Raw genomic sequence first — 26,987 nt, forward strand, 5'->3', positions numbered from 1 at the left:
TGCTGAGCTTCGGCTTCTGTTTTTTGCCTCTCCCCTAAACATACACACGCTTGAGCTATTACGTCCGCCCCTGTCACTCCCCAACTGATATTTAAACTTGACCTTCTACATGTGGTTGGGCTGAGGTTATTTTTTTTTTTAATGACTGATTAGAATCCAAGTTAGTGGCTAATCAAGGAAAAGACGTTATTATTTAAAAAAAAGATTTTCTTATTTATGCTACACAAGGCACTTCGAGCGAGCAGCTCAGTACAGGCTTGACTGAGCAGAGTGGCTGCAACTGAAGCCTCTGGACAGTCTAGAAAGACACAGAAATCTTTTGCGCACGCATGTCAGAAGACGGGGGAAGCTTTCTGCTTGTCTTCTCTCTTGCCACCTCCCCTGGTGAGAGGAGCCATAACTGTGACATTCTTTTTAGGACAAGAGAGAAAAAGAGATAGGGGGAAAAAAGCCTAAAAGCTCCATCCCTTGATGGGGACAAAGGCCAGGCAGCATCCATGACACATATGCGGTGTTCAGTGAAAGCAGCAACTGCCCGGAGGGTAAGACAAGGAGCAAACACATATTTGTTTCTGATGCCAACCACCTGAAGCATCAGATCTTTTTCGCTTTTTAAATTTAACCTCAGCACATCAATATTGCTCTAAAGAGAAATTCAGCTGGCACTTGCTGGATGCCTGAGTGAAAATGAGAAGTCCTCGGAACACGCAGAGGAAATAGGTCCCTGTTGCCATCCCAAGCTCTTAAAATGAAATGCAAATCAAAGACAGAAGCAGAGAAGCAGTGAAATGTGGGCGACAGGCAAGCCAGAACGCCCTTGAGAACTATACCCTGGAGAAACACCCCTAGGGCTTGGAATCCTACAAATCCATAGGGCTGCAAGGAGCTAATTCAGCCCCCGAGAAATAGAGGAACCTCACCCAATTCACAGGCAGGTGGGAGGAGAGCGCCCACATTGCGAACTTAGCGGGTGCCTACTCTTGAATCATGCCAGACAGATGGTCTTAGAGAGGACTGGGCCCCATCTCCCCACACACCTGACTTTAAGGCTGGAAGGTGACATCCTGGCACCTGAGTCCCGCCCACGAGCACACCCTCAGAGAGGCAGAGGGATTAAAAGACACCTTCTACAATCAGAAGCAGAATCAGGGCTTCCCTGGTGGCACAGTGGTTGGGAGTCCGCCTGCCGATGCAGGGGACACGGGTTTGTGCCCCGGTCCGGGAGGATCCCACGTGCCGCGGAGCGGCTGGGCCCGTGAGCCGTGGCCGCTGAGCCTGCACGTCCGGAGCCTGTGCTCCGCAACGGGAGAGGCCACAACAGTGAGAGGCCCGCGTACCACAAAAAAAAAAGCAAAAAAAACCCAAAAAAACCCAAAAGCAGAATCAGAGGAGCCCTTAAAGCTCATGTAGGTGTCCTGTGGCTGGCTGGCTATTCGGGAAACATGTAGACGCCTTGGCAAGCTACCCATTTTTCAGTGCTGTGCTCAACTGTAGTCCAAAGGAATGTCTGGAAGGATGTTCATCTGGCCTCAAGCCTAATATCTGGTCTACAAATGGAGGCAAATTCAACCAGACCAGACAGAGGGTGCCGAACTTTTTCCTGAAGCCCTCTAGGAAGAAAGCATCCCCAGATCAGCATCTGTCTGATAACAGGAAGGAGAAGTTTCTGTCAAAGGCAGTATAAGAACATTAACTGTGTAAGCAGGAGTGTAGTTCACAAACACTACCTCCCCCCTGCAGAGCCCAGGAATACCTAATAACGCCCACAGCCTTCTCATAAACGGCCTAAGGAAGAATCAGTTGAGCTGCAGACAGAACTGAAAGTTACACTCTTTTCATTTGCATACGCTGGCTTCTACAGAGGTCGTGGGTCCAAGTAGACACGTTCTATCATACCCACGCCGGCTTCCGGCATAAAGTATTTGTCACCCTCACTCCACCTCGACGGCTCTTGTGGCTTAAGGCAGGCACAGGAGGTCTCCAGAGGCTCACCTCGGCTAACAAGCAGCGACACTGGAAATTCAGGGCCCTCCTCGGCTACCTGGATAAGGTCTTCAGAAGGAAGCACTCTATTACTCTATTCTCTTTAAGAAATAAAGTCTGGATCCTCTATGTATGTGCATCTGCCACCTGCCCGGAATGCATGATGCCCCGCAGACTCACAGACAGCAGGTGTTAAAAGCAAACCATTTCTCTACCACTCAATTTAAGCCTTAGTCAGAATTACTGGTTTTCAAGGTAATTAAAAAGTCTTCATTGTGACCCAGTATGAACCCATCCATTTTCTGTGTCTTCATTCCACTTACATTATCTTTGATTTACTCCAAGATCTGCCTCCCCAAGATTTTAAATCTCTAGACGAGAAAACCCCAATTGCCACAGGCTTTAAAAAGTGACAAGTCTTCGAGTACTGATGCCACTCCCAGGTGTGCATCCCCTGTGGTTCACTCTGGGGACGAATAAGATGACTGATCCCTATGCATCCATGATGATTAACCAGTGGGTAAAACATCTCCAAATTGTTTGGTAAGAAAAGATCAACAGGTCAATGTTCCAAAACAGAAAACAAGATTAAAGTAGCAAGGATTCAAATTTAAATGCATGGTAGGAACAACAAATTAAATGCTGTGAAATATAACTCATCAGCAGCAATTAGCACTGCAACACCACCAAATAAAGATGTGCTTACTGGGGAGGTTTAGCCCTCTGGCATGAACCCAAGCCATCCTAGGATAAAGGCGCTTGCTCACGCTTTGTTGCCGAGAACAACTCACTCCCATGTCAGGAAGGGTATCCTGTTTCATTCAGGACATCACTGCTGGTCTCAAGAGGTTAGCGGGACCAGGGAACGAAGAGCAGGCAGTGCGTGTCCGAGGCTCACGCAGTTGGGGCAGGAGGGGCCCAACCATCACACTGGTCCTCACGAAACTGGTTTGTACATTTTCTTGCTATAGAAGCTCTCCCCCAGAAATGGTCATGATTCTTTGTACGTAAAGAGTCATGGCTTCTGCAGCAACATGGATGGACCTAGAGATTGTCATACTGAGTGAAGTGAGTCAGACACAGAAAGGCAAATATCAGATGGTATCGCCTGTATGTGGAATCTAAGAAAAAGGTACAAATGAACTTATTTACAAAACAGAAGTAGAGTCACGGATGTAGACAACAAACTTACGGTTACCAGGGGGTGTGGGGGGGATAAACTGGGAGACTGGGACTGACATATACACACGACTGTATATAAAATAGAGAACTAATAAAGACCTAGTATATAGCACAGGGAACTCTACTCAATACTCTGTCAATGGGAAAAGAATCTTAAAAAAAAAAGAGGGAACACATGTATATGTACAACTGATTCACTTTGCTGTACACCTGTAACTAACACAACACTGTAAATCAACTATACTCCAATAAAAAACTGTTTTAAAAATTAAACAAGGGCTTCCCTGGTGGCGCAGTGGTTAAGAGTCCGCCTGCCGATGCAGGGGACACGGGTTCGTGCCCCGGTCTGGGAAGATCCCACATGCTGCAGAGCGGCTGGGCCCGTGAGCCATGGCGCTGAGCCTGCGCGTCCGGAGCCTGTGCTCCGCAAGGGGAGAGGCCACAACAGTGAGAGGCCCGCCTACCGCAAAAAAAAAAAAAAAAAATTAAACAAAAAAAGAGTCACGGCTTTTGGCATTCATATCCCATCCTCTTGGTCCCGTTCTACTCTATTAAGCCAGTGGTAAAACAGCCAACCCATGTCTTCTAACATGGAGCCATGTTCTCCATGGCAACAAAGGCTCCGTTAACCGGGATCTGATATTAAAACCGGGCTGTCTTTAATTTACGATTTTAGAATTTAGTCACCTCTCATCTATCACACCACTCCTCACGGTGCCCCAGGGTCATCTAATTCCCAACTGTACTGATCACTGTCAACTCATGCAAAGTAAGAAAGAGAAAGAACCCGTCTCTTTCATCAAGGTCCTGGGGAAAACACTGCAGAGCTTTGAGAAACGTATCTGGGTGGCTCCCAGTCAGCTCAGAACCAGCCTTGGCTTATTTAAATAAGGCACACTACGGTTTCCAGTTCCTCTTCCGCCGACGACTGTCCCTATTTAAAACACCAGCTACCGTTTCCTGTACGTTTCACTAAATATTTAATGGAACCCCAAAGTTTAGGGGAACTGTGGCAGTTTTTCAAATAAAGAAAGGGACAGAGAGAAAGGGGGAATGGGAACAGAAGGGAAAGTTGACCTGAAGCCAAACAGCTAGAGGAAACACTTAAATTTGAATCCCGGCCCGTGGAGCCGGAGTGTAATCACGTCTCTGTTGAACGCAAACCATCTTCCACAGGCTCACAGAGAGTTCAAGGGATTCTTGAGAAAAAGACGTGGGGGCTGGACGCTCAAGCTGAGCACAAAACAACTCTCAAGAAAATAAAGATCCCCCAGATCCACAGGACTCGACAGACTCCACCAGGTCAACACGATCTCGGCCCACTTGCAGCTTCCCCCAGTTTAACTCCCATCCTCAGAACAGACACACATGGAGTCAAGCCTCACCTAGAGCGGGCGTCACGGCGGCCACGGGCCCGGCAGGATCCAGCTGGAATCCGCCCATCACGAACTGGGCGTCTGGGGCCGCGCTGTCCACCTTCAGGTTGGGCAGGCTCATGTTCTGGGCCAGGTAGTACTGGTAGAGCTCAGCCTCAGCGGGCGAGGGCAGGCTGCCGAGGCCCAGGTGGCGGTTATGTTGGATCTGGGTCATGTTCTGCTGCAGCAGCATCATGTTGTGCATGTGCTTCTCGCTCGTCATGTGGATGCGGAGGTTCCTGGCCACGTTGGTCTCGTAATCGCACACCTCGCACCGCCAGGTGGGTTTGGCTTTTGGTTTGGTGGGCGAGGGGGCCCCACAGGAGCTGCCGATACTGGCAGCCGCGGCCGCGGCCGCCGCCGCCGCCGCCGCCGCCGCCCCAGCCGTGTGGCTGAAGACCTGCTCGCCCCCTCCGTTCTGCAGGTTCTGCATGTTGTTGAGATGCTTGTCGGACTGCATGTGAATGCTGAGGTTGCCTTTGGTAGTTGTGGAGTAGTTACACACCTCACAGCGGAAAGGCTTGTAACCACACGTGTAGCTCTCGCCTCGGGCCAGCCGAGGGTGGGGCTGCCCACTCTTGCAGTAGACGCAGGAGCCCCCCGGCTCCGGGTGCTTCTCCTTCATGTGCGCCTCCAGCGTCTGCTGGTACTTGTAGTGCCAGTTGCACTTGGGGCACTTGAGTGTCTTGCACGAGTTGCGAGAATGCATCATAGTCATGTGACCGCCCAGCGAGCGGGAGGAACCCAGGACCGTGTCGCATTTGGGGCACTCCACGCCACTCCCCGAGGGGCACTCCCCCACCCCAAGCTCGCAGAGGGAGCCAGCATGCTGGTGATGGGGGACGAAGCCCCCATCGTCCCCCTCTGTGCTTTCATTTGGTTCTGGTGCTGTGGCATTGTCTTTATTGGCACTTTCATCAGCAAAGTCCAGCCTCCTGCCGCCCTCTGCCACGTTGGCCCTGACGCCCTCACTGTTAAAGCTTAAACGATTCCTCCTGTTCGCACCATCAAAGACAACAAAGGAAGAAGCGGAATTAGAACTAGTAGAAGCTGCGCCCCTCGACAGGGTCTGGAGCACACTAGGCATTAAGGGGGAGTTAGAAATGCTTTGGTTTGAGAGAGCAAGGTCCTTTTTGCTGCTACTACCTGCTGCGGCGGCCCCAGACTCCTCGGGGGGCCTGTCCTCCAGCTCCTCGTCCAACTCGCTTGGAAAGAGTCCTTTGCAACCCTCGTCCTCGTCCTCCTCGTCCTCCTCGTCTTCCTCGTCCTCCACCTCCTCGTCCTCGTCCTCGTCCTCCTCCTCTTCGGCCTCCTCCTCGGCCGGCTCTGCTTTCTCGGAGAAGCAATCCGGATCGCCCACTTCTTGCTTCTCTCCTTCTGCTGCCCCAGAGTCCTTGCCCTCTGAGGATTTGGTAGGACTGGAGGCCAGAGGCCCCAGGGGGACTGAGGTAATGGGGGTCTTCAGGACCGAGCTGGTGAGCCCGCCAAGGTTCAAGAGGGTGCTGGGGGTCAAGATACCAGCCTGGGGCTGCTCGGGGCCAGCGGCAGGGCCGGCTGGGAGAGCCTCCTCCCCTTCCATTCGAATGCCACTAAATTTACCATAAAAACTGTGTCCGGGGCCTATGAGGTTAGCGGTGGAAACTAAAGGGAGTTGAAAGTTTTTGTTTTTTGGTTCCAGAAAACTTACAAGGGGTTCCTTGTCTTTGCCGATCCCTTGGATGATAGCGGAGATGTTCTTATTGCTAAGAAGTTTCCGCTCATCTTCACTCAGGGTCATTCGATGGTCGTGCACCGCATGGGTCACAAACGAACGGACGTACCCGAAGGAGAGTTTGCACAAGAAACACATCAGGATGGGCTTCCTCTTGCCGTAGAGCACGAAGCCATCAAATCTGGACAGGTCCACATTGTTGGGAACATCTTTGGATACGCAGGAGCTTTTGGCAGAGCCGTCACTGTTCAGGTAATCCTTGTTGCTTTTGTGTCGCACGTCAAACACGCGGAAGCTGTGCAGGACGGGGCTGAGCCCCGTCAGGGCTGAGGTATTCGGGAAAGCCTGGTCTGGGCCCTCAAACCATTTCCCGAAGGATGAGGCTATGTGGAAAGTGTTGATGATCTGTGGGTAGACGGGCGCAGCGCAGGAAGGGTCCCCCGGCTTGCCCGCCGAGGCGGGGAGAGAGTTCAGGAAGAGCGACGCGAGGGGCCCGCTGCCGCCCACACCCACGCCCCCGCCCGGGGTCAGCTGGCTCAGGCTCTCGACAATGTACGCCGAGCCGTCCGGCTGGTACACGATCTCCCCGGCCAGGTTCTCCACGTCACTCTCCTCGTCCCCCTCCTCACTGCTGTCGCTCCCGCTCTCCTCCCTCAGGGGCGGCGGGGGGCGCGCGCCGGGGCAGTGATGCTCCATGTAGGTCTGGAGGCTGGCGAAGGAGGCCGAGCACTCGTTGCAGCTGACCTCCTTGCCGGCGGGCTCGGCAGCGGGGCCGGCCGGGACGGTGCTCTCCGCGAGGCGCTCATTGAAGGGGGCCCTCAGGCCGTCCAGGGGCCCGTGGTTCTCGCTTGTGGACTGCTCCATGCTACTGGGTTTGTCGGGGAGGTGGGTGCTGTTGAGTTCAGTCCATTGCTGGTGCTGAGGGATACCGCACCCATTGTCCTTCCCCGAGACGACAGGCGAGTCACAGCCTTCCATGGTAAGGCCTGCGTGGAGCTTTCATTGCACCCAGTACGGATCGGACCTGAAGGGCGGAGGCAAGGGGGAGAGGAGGGAGAGAGGGGGAAGAGAGAGAGAAAGGAAAGAGGTTAGGAGGGCCGAGGCTAAGGTCCCACACAGAGCGCTCTAACAGGTTTCTGTCCACACCCACAACAGAGACCGCAGGGCAGTGGGGACCCCGGCCGTCGCCCCACCCCATCGAGGCGCAGAGGGTGGGCGGCGCCCCTGGGTGTCACGGCCAGGTTGCGTGGCAGGAGCGGGGGTGGAGGTGCGGGGAAAGGGGCATCAGGAGAATCCCTCTTGGTCTTCGGAATGTTGGCAGCTCTACCCCTGGAGACCGGTTCGAATCTGGGTTCTTTGCAAGCACAGCGTCAGAGTCGGGGCCGGGCGACGAGCCACAGGGGAGGACGAGGACCGCATCAACTCTCCAGGCCCCGCCGAGGACACAGAACAGCGGCCCCGCCGCACACAGATGGCAGCACAAGGCCACGCCGGCTGCCCGCACTGCCTGGGGGCCAGGGGGACGCCGGGGACGGACAGACAGGAGGAGGAAGACTTTGCAGCCCTCGAGGAAGGACCATGAATCTGGGAGGGGACACGCCATTTGATTTAGAGGCGAAGTTGTGCCGCTGCTCTTACTGACCAGATTTCTAGTTTGAGAAGTTCACAGAAAAGTGTGGAGGACTACAGGGCTGAAGGGCAAGCGTGCAGGCCTGGACAAGCTCTGCGAAGCCCCCAAAAGGGCCCACGGCTGCATTCATCCTCTCCAAGTCTGGGAAACATCGTCCCATTTTACAAGCAGTAAAACTGAGGGCCTAAATCTAAAAATGAGGCCAGTGCCATCTGGGCGCTGAGAAAGGCGGATCTCCCAATTCCCATCCCCTCCCTACAACCCACAGAACACCCTTGCTTGTGACTCAGCTGGTTGCAGACTCAAAATATGTAGGTGCAAAACGTGAGCTTGATGTTTCTAAGAAGAACCGCCCAGACTCTCAACGGGCCGACTCCCCCGCCAGCAGAGAGGATCTCGCCCTGTCTGGATGAGCCTGTTCACCACTGGCTGGGTGGTTTCTGCTGTCGAGGATCTTCGCGGCGAGCCGAGATGGCAGCTGGGCTCCGCCAGCCCCCGTTCCACACCTGCCTCTTAGTTATTAGTCGCTACCCAAAGCAGCTGTCCTTCAGCCCTGGGGCTTTTCCGTTTCCAACTCCAAAGTGCCACTAAGCTGAATTTGCCCTCTGAGACCTCGCGTCCCTGGGGAGGGAGACATCAGATCACCCGCCACCGCTCTGCTCCTGTGGCAACAACATCACAGGAGTATTTCCTCCGTCCGGCCCCACTCCAAGAGGCAACTCAGCGCCTCGCAGGGCCCTGAGCATTCGCTGCAAATCCCAGGCCACCCTCCCGCCACACCTCCTTCCAGGAGAACACTTGGCTGCTTCTCCACCCACCATCTCATTCACACACAGTGGATGAAGGTTTTGGCTGGCTTTGGTCTCCCTCCCCACCAACCCTCATCTTCCCACTCTTTTTTCATTGCTTGATTCTCGACGGCACACTAGCCAATAGCTCCCCCTCGGGAAAAGACGGGGAAGGCAGGTTCACCAGAAGTCTCAGGAGAAGCAACTTTCTGGAAGAACGTGTCACGTTTTGTTTAAAACACACACACACACACACACACAAACACACACCACCTCTCAGCATGTAATCTCAAGCTCCATTACAACAAGGTTCCGTGTGCCTTAGAAAAGACATGTTGACTTTAAACAAAGATAACCACACCAAACCAAACAGCAAATGCCATGAGACTTCCTCATAAGGCTCAGTTGGAATACAGGTGAGAATCCAGGGTGGCTCTTCCTAAGGACGCACGTAATTGGCTGGATGACATCTGATTGACAGCTCAGGCCAAAAAGCTTGGCAGGCCTGAAGGGGCGGGAGGGTTAACAGCCCGATCGTAAGATCAATGTCATAAATGCTTGGTAAGTTACAGGAACATGCGGGAAGGGGAGGCCACGATTGATAAAGGAGAACAGCTTTGATGCTTCACCAGGGACTTGTGTATCGACAGCAAAGCCAATCTCCTCTCCAGCCTGGACTGGGCCAAGAAACCTGCAAGCATTTACCCATTAATTGGTGGGCTCTTCTTGCTCTGCCTTCTTCTTCCTCCTCCACAAATCATCCAGCTAAGGGATCGGGACTTCTAAAAACTCACTTAACTTTGTTTTCTATTCCTCAGCAAAAGGTGTCAAGAAAAGGTGACCTTATAGGCAAAGACAGATGTGCCCGTCGTGGTGACGCTAGCCCCATGAGAGGGGACACACGGGGGACCACTCATTTGCAGGGGCAACAGCCCATTGAGATGCTGGTGGGAAAGAAGGATCCCACTCTGGACCTCAGGCACCAGTTCTGGGCTTCCTTTCAGTGCTTGCTGGCCAGGGCAATCAGAAGCTCTTACAACTCTGCTAAGTCACGTGTGGTTCAGGGCCAGTGAGCTCACCAGTGAGCCTGTGAGAAGCGCAGACTCTCAGATCAGAATCTGCATTTTTAATACAAATGCCCAGGGGATGTGCATTATTAAAGCTTGAGTGAGACACTCTCTATTTTACAACAGTTTCACCAGACCTCCAGCTCCTCCATGCCTGGGGCCTGCACTGCTAGGTAACCAGGCAGGGTCAGTCTTGGGCTCACCCCTGGGAAGCGCAGGGGTGGGGGTGGACAAGAGGGGACCAGAGCACAGAGATGAAGAAATCTCTTAGCCCTGCCGCCCCATTCTTCAGCTCCAGGACCTCAGGCCCTCTACCACTCTCCTACCTGGCCGGCAGCTCCCTTCACTCTGTTTATCAGCCAGTCAATAAGAAAAAGATAGTTCTTACTTAAGGAGGCAGAAGTCAACTCAGCAGGTCGATCGGCACTCTGTCTGTAAACACGGTTTCCCGTAAAATCAATGATCTTCAGTTATGGAGGGCAGCCTGGGAATCCAGCGGGTCCCGGTGCTCTCACAGCCCCCATACACGCGGCTCTGCCCCGCCCCCCACCTCCGCCAGTACCTCCAGGGCCAGCACACACAGCACAAACCTGCAGCCCCTCCTGCAGCCTGCTTCCCTCCAGCCACTTACACCCCAAAATCCCCTTTAAACACAGACGTGCTCTACTCATGACCACCGGTGGTGTACTCAGCAAGGGGTTTTTGTGTGTGTGTGGTGTTAAGAATTCAGTTGGATTTCAACTGAGCACACCTCCCCAGTAAGAGAGTTAAAGGGAAGATACGGGGGGGGATCTAGCCTCGCACTCTCTGCTGAGCGCCTCCCTCTGCCCTGTGAGAAGTCATCTCGCACAGGAAAGTTCTAACATCTTCATCGAGAGCCCCCTGCTCTTCCTCCTCTCACAAGTTATAGCTTCCTTGGAACCTACCTGTAAAGTCCCTGCATCTTTGCCAATATCAGTCTTTATATTTCAAAGATGGTTTAAAATTATAAAACTCCACCCTGTTATCCTGGGCGCCACCCCCACCCCCCACCATCTCCCTCTTTCAACTGAGAAGATGTGATGTGACAGCTTTATCCCATTCCCTTAAGGAGACAGAACTGGGCTCCACGCAACAGTTACAGGGAAGCTGGGGTGGGAGGTGCAGTTACTTGGAAGGGGAGGGGGCTCCACTGATGCGCCAGCTCCTGGAGAATTAAACATGAACGGTTGCACTGTGTAATTTTAAATTGTTAATTAGCACAGGGTTAATTAGGCGGTCCTTTCACAAGAGGCAGTTTGGCAGAAAACCAAGAAAGGAAACAAAGGGGAAGAAAAAAACAAAGAGAGAGCAGAGACAGCGAGAAACTGTTGCCCACCCACCCCCCCTCGTGAATAACCCATGCAGCATCACCAGAGAGAAGTAAACCGGAGGGCTCCCGGGGACTCCCTGGTCTGCTGGAGGGGGATTCGATGAGCACCGCGATTTGGCAGCCTCAAAAATGCACATGCCCTTTGACTCAGCAATTCCCCCATTCCAGGAAACAATCCAAGATATGCACAGAGATATAAGATTATTCATCACAATGTTCATAACAGGAAAAAAAAAAGATGGAAATAATCTGGCGAAACAAGGTACTCTAAATAAATTACAGTGCATAGCATTCCATAGGATGTTAAAAAATAGCATTTTTAAAAGAAACTAGTTATGGGCGTGGGAAAATGATCACAGGATGCTGAGTGAACAAAGCCTATATAGGTCTGCATATGGAAATACATGAGATTTATATCAAAAAATTTTACAGCGGTAATTGCTAGGGGATGAGATTATGGGCTACTTCATTTCCTCCTTCGTGCCTTTATTTCCCAAGGCTTTTTAAAATGAAAATCATCTTAAGGGAAGTCATCACTTCCTGTGTGTGGCATCATGGTAAGGCCTGTGGGTTCAACGCCACCTCAATGCTCATACCATTCCATGAGATGGGTGCTTTTTAATTTTTTTTTTTTTTTTGATGTGGACCATTGTTAGTCTTTATGGAATTTGTTACAATATTGCTTCTGTTTTATGTTTTGGCTTTTTGGCTGTGAGGCATGTGTGATCTTAGCTCCCCGACCAGGGATTGAACCTGCACCCCCTGCATTGGAAAGCAAAGTCTTAACCAAACTGGACCACCAGAGAAGTCCTGAGTGAGATGGGTGCTATTTTTATCTACATTTTGAAGAAGGGAAAACTGAGGTTGCTCAAGCTATGCAGCCTAAATGACAAAACCGTAGTCTGGCTGTGGAGTCTGTGTTCTTTGCCACTCTACTATGTTTTTGTGTAGTGTCTGTTTCTCAAGAACTTCAGAACATCTGACGTTCACATTCAATCTTTAGGTACCAGGGACTGTTCTAAGATCATGGGCTATCAGGACTGCTCTGTAACGGAACACTGCCAGTTCATACACACGCCCTTTTTTTTTTTTGCTTGGGAGTGGCGGGGGAGGAGAGTTCAAAATGGACTCTCTTACTTGGATATCTTCATACAGGAGAGAAGGGAATAAAAGTTCTTTGCTTTTGCAAAGAACTGTATGGTAGGCCCGTTATCCTGACTTCTTTTAAGAAAAAAAAAGGCAGATTCCAGAAACTATAAATCTAGAAATGTATTCATTCATTCATTCATTAACTGAACATCTACTGCACACCTATTATGTGCCTGATGCTAGAGAATCAACAATAGGTCTCAGCTTACATTCTTGTGGGGAAAAGACTGCAAACAAATAAATACAATGTTAAATGTGAAAAAGCACTCAGAAGTAATATAAAACAAGAGAAGGGGAAGGAGTGATGTGTATCATCATTTTGGATAAAGTAAATATAAATATATATATTAGATTTAAAAGGATATGTTATAGATTATATACTGCAAGTTCCTCACAGTTTTAGAACAGAGTCGACAGTTGCTGAATAGCATCTGGGGAGAAAAAAGTCCTGAGGAATTAGCAATTAGCTGTAGGTTCAGTAAGAAAATTCACATAAAATAAACTGAAAAGCAGCTTCACTTAGATTCAATGATCTGAGAAATGCAGTAAAGGGTACTTTTTGATTTTAATAACGTATCCCAAAGTTTATCACTTCTTTGTATCTAGGGTAGCAAAATGTCTTTCAAATAATAAAGTCTGCCTGATTTTAAAGCTGGAGGATGCCATTACCTAAAGTACCCACTCGGAATTCCTGGTAGTCCAGTGGTTAAGACTCTGCGCTCCCACTACAGGGGGCACAAGGTTCGATCCCTGGTTGGGGTAAGATGCTGCATGCCACGCAGCATGGCGGGGGAGGGGGAGGATATACAGTACCCACTCAAAGGTCAATGTGCCTGGGGACATGCCTTAATTCCTGCCTTATCCCTGGTTCCCTTCACTTAAATCTACAACCTGAGGGGCAGACAAGACCAAGCACATACACCAATTTGCAAAGTAAATAAAGTCGAGAGGACTAACTAATATGCTAATTAGTGGAATCAGGACTTAAAAAAAAAATCTCTCGATAACAGGCTGAAATGAACAAGATGAAATTTTGACAGGATAAATAGGAAGCCTTGTATTTCAGTTCAGGCAAGCAGTAAAACCAACAGAGAACGGAAGAGACTTGGATTAACAGTAGTTCATGCAAAGAAACCCTGGAGGTGTTACTTCACTACAAATTCAGTGGCAGCCCAAAGCTGACATGGTGACCAAAAACATAAATGTGGCCTCTGGGCTACAGGGGTACCTCTACCTGTTCAAACTCAGCAGGATCACAGCCTCATCATTTTCTCTGCCTGCATGAAGAATGTTATGAGCCACATGGGGAAATCTCGTAAGAGGGGTACTGACACTGAATGGCTTGACCATGATCAGCTCAAGAGCAAAGAAAAGAGAGGTCCCCATTGCAGGGCAAGACAACTATCCTCAGCCATGCGAAGGCCCGCCTGCCACGTACACTGAGGATTAGTTCCACGTCTTCTACTTAGTTTCAGGGTTTAACTAGGAGTAATGAGGGGGAATTTATTAAAAAAAAAAAAAATTAGAGTTCAACTCAATATAAATGAAAATCTTTCTCTAGATTATTAAAGCTCCCAAATGGAATGCTGACTGGTTTCATGAATGGAGAAAAAAGACATTTCGCCATGGCCGGAGGTTCCATCAGGCAGCCTCTTGGGTCCTTTGAAATGCGAAGATTCTATTCATTCCTAGTGATCCATCGGTTGCTCAGTCAGCTTTATCAGCTTTAACCTCCTCCTCTGTGATCCCACAGTGTTTTGCATATGGCGATACACTGCAACTCTGGGGTTATCGCACTGCTGTAATTATATGTTGACTGGTCTGTTTCTGCCACTAGGCTGAAAGCAGCTTGAGAGTAGGTTCCATGTCTCATTCATCTCTGTACTGTCCACATCCAAGATGTAATAGATGCTTAAAAAAACCGTGGGGAAAATTAAGGCATTAGGAGAAATGATAACACTCTGAGAGGGGGAAAAAAAAAAAGATGATCCCTGTACACATTCTTTCTTTTCCTCTTAGTTGAAGAAGTGTGTGGGTAACCATTCTTCTCTAAATGGAACCAGGTCTCCTTGTAGAACTGGCTGGTTCTTGGGCTGGGGCAGGGAAAGTGCAGGATGAGCGTGGAGCATCTTTCAGAGCCAGAACCTAAGGAAGTGCTCTAAGAATGAAGAGAGTGTGACCAAAGAACTCAGGAGCAGGTTGCAGAGGCTCTCACGGCCTGAACCTGGGACAATTTGAGCAAGAAAGTTACATGAGGGTAAAGAACTATAACCCAATATATAACATAAGAATCCATGATTCCATACTTTTATAAATTTAAAAAAAAGTGGGAGAAGGGAGAGTTCTCGCTTAGGGTGGAAATCCAACTAACAAATGCAGAGGGAATTACGGATTTAGAAAAACACTATTTGGTAACCATCATCATAATAACCCACTCCAGAAAGAATCAATGGATACTAAAACCGGTGGATGAAAGTTTGAGTAGTTACAGAATATTTCACAGTCTCAAAGTATCTCCCCACAAGACACTTATTAACTACAGAAGAAGAAACAGTAACTTTACAGTGGAGAAACCTGGCAGACATCACCTTCCTTCACCATGGGATCAAAGTTAGGATCACCAGGAATGAGACATATAGCCACCCTGTGCCTCCTGAGAGGATACACTGAGAAGAACACAACATCCCTTCCCTGACATGCCCGCCAAAAATGCAAAACCTGAGTCTAATCATGAAGGGAGCATCAGGCAAATCCAAACTGGGGACAGTCTACAAAATGTCCTAGGGCTCCTACTGAGCCCGCGTGCCACAACTACTGAAGCCCACACACCTAGAGCCCGTGCTCTGCAACAAGGGAAGTCAACGCAATGAGAAGCACGAAGAGTAGCCCCCGCTCGCCACAACTAGAGAAAGCCCACGCGCAGCACCAAAGACCCAACGCAGCCATAAATAAATTTAAAGAAAATAGATCTATTTAAAAAAACACGTCCTAGGCTCTTCAGAAATGTCAGTCAGGAGGCAGAAAGACAGATTAAAGGGGACTAAAGAGACGTGACCAATGAACATAACAAAGAATCTGGGTTCTCTTTCCCTATAAAGGGTACAATTGGGACAACTTGCAAAATCTGATAAAGATCTGTAGACTGGGTAATAGTAGTAGATGAATGTTCATTTCCTAATTTTGATAACTGCAGTATGGTTATATAAGAGAATATCTTTGCTTTTAAGACATAGACACTGATACATTTAGAGGTGAAGGGGCATGACGTCTTGATTTTCAAACTGCTTAGAAAAAAACGTGTGAGAGTGTGTGTCTGTACAGACCTGCATAAATACAAACATACAAATAGAACTTAGAAAATGCTAACTTGGGTGGGGGGGTCTGGAGGAAAGGTATGTTAGAATTCTTTGTCCTATTATTATAACTTTCTTGTACCTCTGATATTATATCAAAAGAAAAAGAAAAAAGAAATTGTCCAGTGCAGGAATTCTACATGTTGAACCTCCCAAAATACCTATGAACAGCCAACCCAGCCTGATTCCCTACCCTTATCTTCATTTGAAATCCATTCCTGGCACAGCTTCATGAAAGGAGGGAGGCTGCGAGGCTGGACGGGGAGGTGCAGACAGAGAAAACTGGTCTTCCCTTCCTTCAGCCGAGAGGTCCTAGATAGAGCCCCCTGGTTGGAGGAGACAAACGGCCATTCTAAGTCAGGCGGAATTTCAAGTAACACACACTGTAAGATATTTACTAAGACACCCATGATCCTGATTCAGGACAGATTTCCCTAACTTGGTGAAAAGCAATTCTAAATATAATGGCAGGGGCAGCCACCACAGAAAAGAACCCCAGCAACCTACAGAGGGTGGGCATTGCTTAACCTAGACTGAAACACATTAGCGAAATACACAACAATGAATAAACTATCCCCTTGGCCTCAAAAAAAAAAAAAAAAAAAAGCCAAGGGCAACCTAGATTCTGAGATAAGTAGAAACCTCATTCAAGGGGCAAAGAAATAATACCCTCATCTGTTTAGCTTGGAAGCCACTGAAGAACCACATCCAATCCCATTCTGTGCTTTATACAATAACTGTATTTGTATATTGCTGCTGCGTGTAAGTCAGTAAGTGTTAAACCATAAATAGGTGAGATTCCATCCTCTTGGTAGCAATTTCCCAGTAGCCTTAAGAATTATTCTGTTACTATGGCGAGGTCGGAAAACACACACATGCTGGAACAGGTCTCTTGTGTTGCAGGAGGACCAGTGCCCGGAAGGCCCAGAGAATTGTCCAGGCCCTGGGCTTCGTGTTTGCTAGTAAGTGCATCTGTGCTCTTTCCAGCGTGAACATAAATCAGCCTGGAAGTGAAAACTGCTAGCTCAGTCCATTCTGCAGGGAATCCACAACTACCGTGATTATTCTGGCTCCAGTGGACTCGTGGAGAGGAAGAGGAAGGAGTCGTGAGATCATAAGCAGAGCCAGGTCTAGCAGCCCAGGCTGTGGGTGCTGGGAGAGATGAGCTGGTATTCAGGGGAAGAGAATTTGTTACTATACACATGGACACACTCACAGTTCAAAAACAACCAAACCCATGAATACAGTAATAAAAAGTGAAATGACTCAGCTATTACTTAATTCTCTGCGTTTTTCTTAAAAAAAAAAAAAAAAAAAAAAAAAAAAAGGACTGGGGGCAGTTTAACCAGCTATCCCAACACTTAGGTACTTACTTCAGTGTCTACCCTGAGACCTCTCTACCATATCCTGAGGACTACAGGCCAGCATCCTTTGTCCATCTCTGGCCTGAATGGTTCTCTCCTGACCTGGATTTATGCACCGTAACACATGGATCCCACCCCCCAGCTCCCAGATGTGAAGCAGCCCCTCCTTCCACCAAATGCAGCCCCTTTAACTTCCCTCTTGCATCAACTGCCCCTCCTACCTGACAGGTGCGCACCGCAGCCCCTCCATCCTCAAGTGCTTTCCCTGCTGAACTGGATACCTTCCCCACTGAGTGTACTACTTCAGTGCCTTCTTTTGCTAGCACCTAAAACTTTTCATCTCTGATTTCCTAAAAAACCCTCTTAAAAGATCCCATTTCTGATCTCTCTGTTTTTCCTCCTGGGCTGTGGAGCAAAAGCTAGGAAATGATGTAAAATGTACCATCTGGCCCGTTAACAGTTTCACTCTGGCATCTCATGATGTTAGACTTATTTTAAATAATTTCTTCTTACTAAAGGAGTATGAACTTGGTATTTTAAAAATTTGGGGGTATGTGCAGAAAAGCTCAATAGCTGAAATAAAAATCACCTATAATCCCACCAGCCAGAGAGCCACTGGGAGGTAGAAAATTTTTAGGTTTTTTTCTTCTATGTATCGATAGTTAACACATCTTTACCAACCTCAGATCACACTGCTCCTTAAGTAGACTGCCCCTTTAATTTAATTTAGGCATTAAAGTGTTCCCATGTCATGAAACATTCTTCGTAAGTTAGAATTAATGGGTGCATACATACTGCATCCTATGGACATAGCATAATTTCACTAAGCTCTATTACTGGACATTTAGGCAATCCCTAATATTTTGCTGTTAATGCTGCCATCAACTCATAAATCTTTGTGCATATATAATAACACAATAATAAAAATAAGTAGCAGCTCTATTACTACCCTCTTAGTAGGGCCAGGCATGGTTCTAAGCACTTTTTAAATAGACATCATTTCATTTGATCCTTTCAACAGCCCATTTTACAGAAGAGGAAATTGAGGGTTAGAGGGTTAAATACCTTATACAAGTCACATACTACCTAAGTCAGCCTTTGAAAGCAGGTAAGCCTTCCTTCCTACTTTAAAACCTAGGCTTTCACCCATAACATTCCATCTCTATTTTCTTAGGACGTATTTCTGGAAGTGTAACTGCTGGCTCAAAAACTACGAATATTTCAGGCTCCCCGGCATAGGCCAAATGGCCCTCTAGGAAAGCCTTTCCAACTCATGCTCATTGGCACACGAGCCTCAATTTTCCTGCACCCTCATCAATAGTGGGTATTATTTTGTTAAAAAAATGTAAATTTGGCAGGCAAGAAATGGCATCTCATTTTAATATAAATTTTTTGCTAGTAAGAGCGAACCCATCTGCAGATACTTATTGGCAATTTCTATTTCTTCTGTTAATTGCCTGTTACTTCTACGGCAGGGGTGTGTTGCCCTTTCCATGATGATTAATAAGAGGGCTTCACAGGGTTTTACTGGCCAACCCTCCCACTTGACTGGCCACCGTATTCCACACCCGCATGAGCTCCTGAATGGAAGCCTGACCACTCACACCGCCAGGCACACAATGCTGCTCCGTCCTTCCCTTGGATCTCAACTCCTTTAAGCGAGTGGACTGTGCCCACGGCTTCACTTCCCTGACTCTCATCTTCTAAAGCCAGCTCTGTGTGCGTAGCGGGAGCTAGACCGCCTCACATCAACAGTTCTCAAGCTTTGCTGTGCAGCACACCCAAGCACAGAGCTGAGCGAAGATACACACAGACGCCGGGCCCCACCCCAGAATACAGGCTCAGGCTCTCTGGAGGGGGCGCTGGACACTGCTTCAGTGGGGTCAGAAGGCCCCATGCCTCCAAGATGCGGCCTTCTCTCTCCAAGGTCACCAATGCCCTTCTTGGGGTAACCAACAGTTGTTCCTCTTTTCCTCTCATACTCTTCAATCTCCCCTGCATTCAAAACTGCTGACTGTCCCCTTGAAACCTTCTCCCCCCTTCACTTCTCTGACATGGTTTTCTGGCTCTCCTCCTACCTCTCCAACCTCTACCCTGCCTACCCTCTTCCCATCCCTTCAGCCCGCCATGGATGCACTTTTCCAGTTATTTGATAAAATTCCCACATTAACCCCCAGAAGCCTCTCCTCTGTTCTGTAGTATTTAACCACCATCATTCTTTCTTCCCCCTTGGCTCTCTGCTCTTATCTCTGTACCTCAACTACCTTAACTACTTCTGTGGTTTCAATTACTGAAATTATGAGTTGACTCCCCAAACAAAAATTTCCATTCCTGACTTATCGCTTGAATATGCATCTCATACTTTCAGCTGACCGCAAGATGTCTGCAAGCGGCTAGCCTTCCATCACCCCACACTCAGCGCAGCTTGACATGTCCAGGCGGAACTGCCCCTCACTGGACGCCCTGGGCTCCCCAGATGGAACTCTCGGTACCATCTTTGATTCCAGAAAACAGAAAGGGAAGATCACTCTAGCCTTCCCGCAGTCATATTCGCCCAGTGCCTGTCCCATGCAAGAGACAGCTGATGCGCATATTCAAACTGATGCTCTCCAGCCTGGTTTTAAAACGCTCTAAAATCGGCCACCACACGATCAATCAATCAGCTCTCTCACTTCCCCAACAGCACGGTCTCCTCCCCATCACCACATTCGCGCCTCTGTTTCCGCAGCCCCAGGCCCTGTGGACGTTCTCTCTCTTCCTCAACATTTATCCAAACCTTGGACGTCCTTTAAGAAGCACAAGCTCCAGTTCCACGGAGGCAATGAACCCCCCTCCTGTCACTTACACCCACAAAACCCTCTCCTCTCTGAACTCCGACAGTAATCACCACCACACTGACACTAAAACATTCCCTCCTTGCTTCAGCTTGGTTACTTTTATCTCTACAAATGGACGATAAGCTGCTTGAAGGCAAACATCAGGTTATAATTCTGTTCATCTCCTAGCCCAGTGCGAAGCATGTAGGATGGATAAAAAACTTGATTGAGTTTTAACTTAATTAAAACATGATTAGCTTGATTAGAAAGAGCATTCTCTCTTTCTAGGGTACGTCTTAAATAACATTAGTGGGAGCGTGTTGATCTGAACGTTACCTATAATTGATCACCCAAGACCCATTCATCCTAATTCTGAGGCTCAGGTATGACACCTGAGTAGCTCAGTATTCTGTGATTTATTATTTCCCATTCCAAATATCCGAAAGCTCTCAAGTCTACAGAGGCGGCCCTCATTCCAGCCATCTTAAATAGACAGTCAACGAAACAGAAATCCAGGAAGCCAAGCAAGTCCCTAAATATAATTCTGGGTTTCAAGGGGAGAGTGAGGGGAGTCAGGTATGGACAAGGTTTCTGCCTCATGGAAAGAGCTATCGGCGCTAGGCTCACTAGGGTTAGGTTAGGTTCTTATGAAGTAGTTCTTGGTCAGCAGAAGATTTAATTTGAATAGCAGGAGAAACTGCGGGGGTTCAAGCTGCACAGACCCAAGAGAAACTCAGTTGAGCAGATTCTTTGCTTGCACTCGCTATTTCCAGGATGCAGGTAGAAGCAGCCACGGGCCTTAAGCTTTCTTTTGTATAGATCTGATCTAGGCGAGAACAAATGAATAACCTGTTAGCTGCTTTTCTCTGGTCCTGTGGCAGCACCTGGGAAACCCCATCCAACCTTCCCAGATAGAGGAACTCCTGCTCTCTGCCAACTCTGCCACCTGTCGTTCAGGGATGATCGGGAAGCCTGGGAAGGGTGAGGGGAGAGGTGGCCCTGGGGAAGGAAAATCTCCCTCAGCACGCATCTCCAAAATGACTCTCTGAAAAAGGAGTGTGTTTTCCTCCCGGCCGGAAGAACGCCGCATGGCGGGCTCGCCGTCAGCAGCGCACTCTGGCACGAGGCTCCGGAGTTGGCACCATGACAAGACAAACAAGGGTTGCCCTTCGAAGGCTCATTAATGGGGCAACACACACACACAGGGCCTCTCACCAGTGCAGGCACAGCGAGGTCTTCAGATCTTCCCTGGCTCGTTTGCATAAACAGCTTTTCAAGCAGCAGGGAGCAACAGGCACCATTAAATAAAGCGGGAATGGAGGCTGTGCAGCCCAGCCGTTGGCAAGTGCACCAAGGGGGATGAAGAGCCAGCGCGCGGGGTCCTCCCCAGGGCCCAGGAAGGGGGCGCCTTGGCTGATACCCTCTAGGTGCTGTGCAGCCAGCATCTCCCTAGCTCCCTAGTTGGAAAGTACACTGTAGATGGCAATTCCATCACAGAATTTCCTCCCCAACAGCTTCATTTTACTCAACTGGAGGTTTGAGAAGCCACTTCCTGTTGGGTAGTCCTTAAATCCTAGAGGCCTAAGGAGTCATTTTACATTTCAGTTCCCTTCCTCATGGCAAAGTGGAACAGCAGTCATGGCGACCTTGGAGGACTTCAAGCCGGACTAAAGAGGGTACAGATTCTGTTCGCCCTCTGAGTGTGTTTGAAGGGCTTCCAAATTCCAAAGCTTAAAAAGCCAACTAGATGTTGGGTGGGTGGGTGTGCGGGTTGCAGACGTGCGGGGAGTGAAACTTAATTACGTGTCCTACTCTTCACAGCCCCTTCTCCATCCCACGTGGCAACTAGGAAGCCGATTCTTTGCACCGTTACTTTTAATCAAGAAAAACAGATTGAGATATATTTACCACTGGCCACTTCAAAGAGTGGTCCTGGGAATTAGGCAAAACAACAAAAGAAAACTTCTTCTTCAAGTGTAAGGATCCAAGTGTTTGCACTTCCTCAACCCTCCAGAAGCCACCCGAAGTACCAAGTGACTGAGGGTAACAATGACACCCTCACAAACTCAGCACAAATGGCCTAGGTGGTCTTTCTCCTCTTGCCGCTCCAAATGCTGCTTTTGGGTCAATAGCTGCTGTGAAGAACCACCAAGGCCACGTTAAATAGGACTTGAATTAATTATGCTTGAAAGTCTCTTATCCAAGCACTGCTAAGACCGACCAATTGAGTTTGGGAATGAGTGTGGTTACATATTTTTCCTTAATGGCTTCCTGAACACCCTGGTTAGATCTGATCCCTTGGGGGGGAGGGGAATTGCCAGTTCAAGTCATAAAAAGTGATCAATGTAGATCAAGACCCTGTGCTAAGTGTCTAAGATCAGAGAAGAGAAACGTATCGGTGCAAACACACAAACATCATTTTCACACAAAATGAAAAATGCACGTTAACATCGAGAACTTCAGCGTCCTTCTGAAGTGGCACCCTCTCTCCTCTCACCCCTGCAATTCGGCTCTTCCCACCGAAACTTGCAGCCTGCAGCCCTAATCCTGGACAGCACCAGAACGAGAGCAAGCTGGCGGAAACTGTTTCTGCGGCTCCGAAAGATCGCAGCGTTAAGCCACACTGAGATTGGGGGAATCCAACCTGGCCGGTTAACGGGGCCAATTTCTTAGGCCACAATAATAAAGAGGCTGCTGGGGTTCTGGCCCCATTGGTCTTAGCTTTAAATTCCTGTGAATCATGCTTAGCCAAAACCTCACCGGCTGCTCTAATGATTTTTATCCATTCACACAACAGATGTTCATTGAGTGCCTACAATATACACAGCAGCCCTCCTATCAATACTGACTCCTACTAGCTTGCTCTCATTAGAGTTCAGACACGCAAAATAAGAACCTGGACGGCGGCGACCACCCAGGGCAGGGTGCCAGCAGGGAGAGACACAGAACTTCACGTGCACCTGGATTCACGGTATCACCACAGTTATCCAGGTTACCACTGCCCCCATTCCAGAGCCTTCGTGCTCTAAGGCCAGAATCTGTCCTTCTATTAATCAGATGTGGCCAGTGAGGACCTCTGATGTCCACTGCATTTAGAAACATGGCTCAACTACCACAACGCATGGCTTGGCAAGTTGTGCCACTACCCTGAGCCCCTATGGTGCTGGGGACACCACAGTACTCACACCTGGGTCCACCCCTACCACGACCCCCAGCCGTGCTCACCCCTCTCAAGGGTCTCACCTTCAACCTGCATGGGAGTCAGGGATCCATGTTTGAGATGGCCCATTTCCTGATGGCTCGGGATGAAGGCAGGCTGTCCCCCAAATAACTTATGAAAAAATGCCAGAACCACTGAACCGGCCTTCACCTAAGTATTTCTTCTCCTTGGACGTTGTCAAGTTGACAAGACATGTGCGATTTCACTTCTACTGGCTCGTCTCAGGTGATCCAACAGGTTCCCTCATCCTCACCCGCCCTGAGCATCCCCCACCCTGGTGTCTCTAGCCTCAGTTCCTCTTTAGGCTGGAGCCAGTGACCTGAGAGGCTCCGCACACACACACACAGAAGTAGCCGAATATTTCAGAGGCAGCGTTCACCCTCCCCCAGCCCTATCCGGAGGTGCTGGAGCGGGCCTGTCCCCACACTCCAGCTTCCAACACAACCAAACATCGCCCTCCGACAGAGCCTCGTGTTCACGACATGGTCCTGAAAGTTCCAGGGAATAACGCGGGGCGGGGTGGGGGGGGTCTGGTTCTTAACGGGCTGATAATTGATGCCTAAAGTCTAGGAATTAAAATGAACCAGCTCTGAGAAGCCTGTTTACCAACTGTAACTCAGCTTCGAGTTGTCCCCCCACCAGCCATGTGCTTTCCTATCACAGGTCAGTGGAAGAAGCTGAAATTTCTGTATTTCCTCTGGTGTCTGTCTGGGGTAGGGCAGGTGGGGAGAGAGAAAAGCAAAAGCCACCCTCATGTGTGCCCATCACAGAGCAATTCTACTGACCTCACACGAAGGCAGGGAAAACATGCGCACAGTTTCAAACCATCCCCACCCAAAGGGCCGGGGAGAGAGTTCAGGGCAAGGAGGGAAAAAGAAGGGAGAAGAAAAAGACCGAGAATTTTCCTTTTCTTTTTTTTTTTTTTTTTTAAGGGAATCTTTCCTAAACATTCACTCCCCAGCCCTTCTGCCTCCGGGATGGAAAGTGTTACTCAGCTGCAAGCCCTCTGGCTAATTGTGGGTTTTTATTTTTATTTCCTATTACCCTCTCGCACGCCTGATGAGATTATTTTACCGGAACTGACACAGCTGGAAGCAGCAGGCATACGTGGAGCCTCTGAGGAGGTGATGCAATTTCATTTTCATTGATCAGAAATCAGCAGGGCAGTAAGTGATGGGAAATTCCATTAGAAGAAAACTTGCAAGCCATGAGCCTCAACTTCCTCGCCACACCCAGGACCCCCGCCAGGGGTCTTGCCTTCCTCTGGACTAGGTCTGCACAGAGCAGAGGCTCGGAAGCGCCCTCCTCCACGTGGGAATGAAAGCATCAAGGCCGCGCTACTGGCCTGAGAGGGTGTCTGGCTGGGAGGGGAACATGGGCAGGACTCCTTCAACCAACAAGGGCACCGCAGTTCTCTGCGGATGAGAGAGAAATCCAGGGACCCAGAAGAGGAGCCCTCAAAACCGCGCCCCACAGCCCCTCAAAACCAATGCTTAACGGCTCCCTTTCCAAGTGCCACAAACAAGAAAAGAGGAAGCCACTAGCAATCGTTGTAAACATGTCTCCCAACCACTCGTAGAGATGCTCCTGAAGGCACTTACCATGTATTTATTGAGCGCCTACTGTGTGCCAGGGGCTCAACAAGCACAGACTCAGACCCTCCCCTAATGCTGCTGGAGGAACAGCCTTCTCTCTCCTGGACAATCAAGGAAGCAGAGGTCCTGGGAGGTAAGGGAGGGAGCCAGTTGGGACCAATGACTTACTGAGAGTTAGCACAGCCTCCCTGACAGCAAAGGCAGGCTGCGTGAGAGCCAACGAGAGAACTCGCCCACTCACGCGTGAGGCTTAGGATGACGCACATCTGATTGCCTAGTCTGCTTTTTTCCAGGTAGAGCAGACGACTGACTGATACATCCACCTCTGTCACCCTACACATCTCAACAACAGCGATCCTTGCGTCCAAGGCTGGAACCAGAGGTGAACTCTTCAGAATGCGTAGAATGGCTACTGTTTTAGCAGTTAACAACCCCTCCCCCAACTGTTTGCCCAGCAAATACTGCTTCACTCACCAAGGGAAAAAAAACAGCAAGAGGCTACTCAAAAAGACAAGTTCTACCCAAAACAAAAACAAAACCAAAACAATCATCAGCCAGGTGGCTCACCAGACCTCCTCCTTTGGCCATTCTGCCATATAAAACATGAATCAGAGAAGGACCAGGCCACACTCACAAAATTAATACTGTTCCAAACAACTGTTCACCACGAAAATGGAAAAAAAAAATGGAAATGCATAAGTGAGGACAATATGTCAAATCAAAATCTATCAGTAAGTTTTTATAGAGCACCTAAGCTGTGGCTCTACAAAGCAGAGACTACAAAAGACAGGGACCCTGGGTGAATGAGCTTGCAGAGAGGTCAGAGTCACATGAGAATACCCAGCACACAGTCATTTATTCACACTGCTTACAAGAATACACAATACAACATGATAGCATAAATTGAGGCCAGGGCAAGAGAAGAAACAAAAAACAACAGTGGAGGAAACTTCGAGCCAAAAATGAAGCTTAAAATGCATACAACAATAACCAACACACTGAGCCATAAATGTGGCTCTAAGCTTTCTGAAAGTTCAGAAGGAAAACAGAATAGCCTTGTTTAAGGTACACTATTCACAGTGTCCAAGAGAAAAAGAACAACAAGCCCATCGCTCAGGATTATTTAGCATCAACAATTTCTCAATTACAAAAATTGGGATAAGGACTAGGTAGCAAGCAGTACCTTCGAGGAGGTCATAATAAGAAGGCTTCGGGGGCTTTCCTGGTGGCGCAGTGGTTGAGAGTCCACCTGCTGATGCAGGAGACACGGGTTCGTGCCCCGGTCCGGGAAGATCCCACATGCCGCGGAGCGGCTGGGCCCGTGAGCCATGGCCGCTGAGCCTGCGCGTCCGGAGCCTGTGCTCCGCAACGGGAGAGGCCACAACAGTGAGAGGCCCACGTACCGCAAAAAAAAAAAAAAAAAAAAAAAAAAAAGAAGGCTTCGGTTTCAGGCCATTCAGTCTCACTGCCTCCTTTGATGGACAAGAATAATGACCCCAGAGAGTGTTGGTGGTTTATCCAAGGTCAGATAGCTGGTCAGTGGCACAGCTGGAAATAGGACCTGGGTACCTTTACCCCACACTGACAGTGCCCTTTCTACCACACGTAGCTACTCCCCATCATCCTTCAAAATCCATGGGCTGGTTTTGGGGGCACATATGGAGGCTACAGTTGGGGACGAGGGGGCTGAATTAGATTAAGAGACCTAAGAACCAAACACTTAAATGTACTAGGCAGACCTCATTTGGATACCCATTCTAACAAACCAACTGTAAAAAGCCATTCTGGGGACAATCAGGTAAGTGTGAACAGCAATTTGGGATTTGATGATGTTAAGAATGTGTTAATTTTGTTATGTTGACATAATATTATTATCACCTAAGAAAATAATGAAGCATCATGATATCTTTCACTAGCTCTAAAATCAAAGCCAGTGAACAATAAGATTAAACAAATCCAACAAAAAGTGAATTGTTGTCAGGTCTAAGTGATGGGGCTCATCATATTATTTTCTCGTTTATATAATACACTTTTTTTTTTTTCTTTTAAAAAAGGAAGTTCTGGGCTTCCCTGGTGGCGCAGTGGTTAAGAGTCCGCCTGCCGATGCAGGGGACACGGGTTCGTGCCCTGGTCTGGGAAGATCCCACATGCCGCGGAGCGGCTGGGCCCGTGAGCCATGGCTGCTGAGCCTGCGCGTCCGGAGCCTCTGCTCCGCAATGGGAGAGGCCACAACAGTGAGAGGCCCATGTACCGCAAAAAAAAAAAAAAAATAAAAAAAATAAAAATAAAATAAAAAAAAAAATAAAAAAGGAAGTTCTGTCCTTACCCAGTTCAGGAGCACCTTCTGAAAAAAGAACTGCACT

General features: G+C 48.8%; 1 protein-coding gene across 2 annotated transcripts in view; it reads right to left on the reverse strand.

The window, feature by feature from the left end:
* Positions 1 to 7,269, reverse strand: part of ZFHX3 (zinc finger homeobox 3) — a gene marked incomplete at its 5' end in the record, with an annotated part of 168,854 nt that extends 161,585 nt beyond the window's left edge. For both annotated transcript variants that reach the window (XM_079723573.1, XM_079723572.1), the window contains one exon: positions 4,551 to 7,269. In XM_079723573.1, the coding sequence (XP_079579699.1) occupies positions 4,551 to 7,269 (2,719 nt within the window). The remainder of the gene's footprint in view (positions 1 to 4,550) is intronic.
* Between the last annotated feature and the right edge of the window lie 19,718 nt (positions 7,270 to 26,987).

This window comes from Hyperoodon ampullatus (genome assembly GCF_949752795.1).
Source record: "Hyperoodon ampullatus genome assembly, chromosome: 18".
Lineage (NCBI taxonomy): Eukaryota > Metazoa > Chordata > Mammalia > Artiodactyla > Ziphiidae > Hyperoodon > Hyperoodon ampullatus.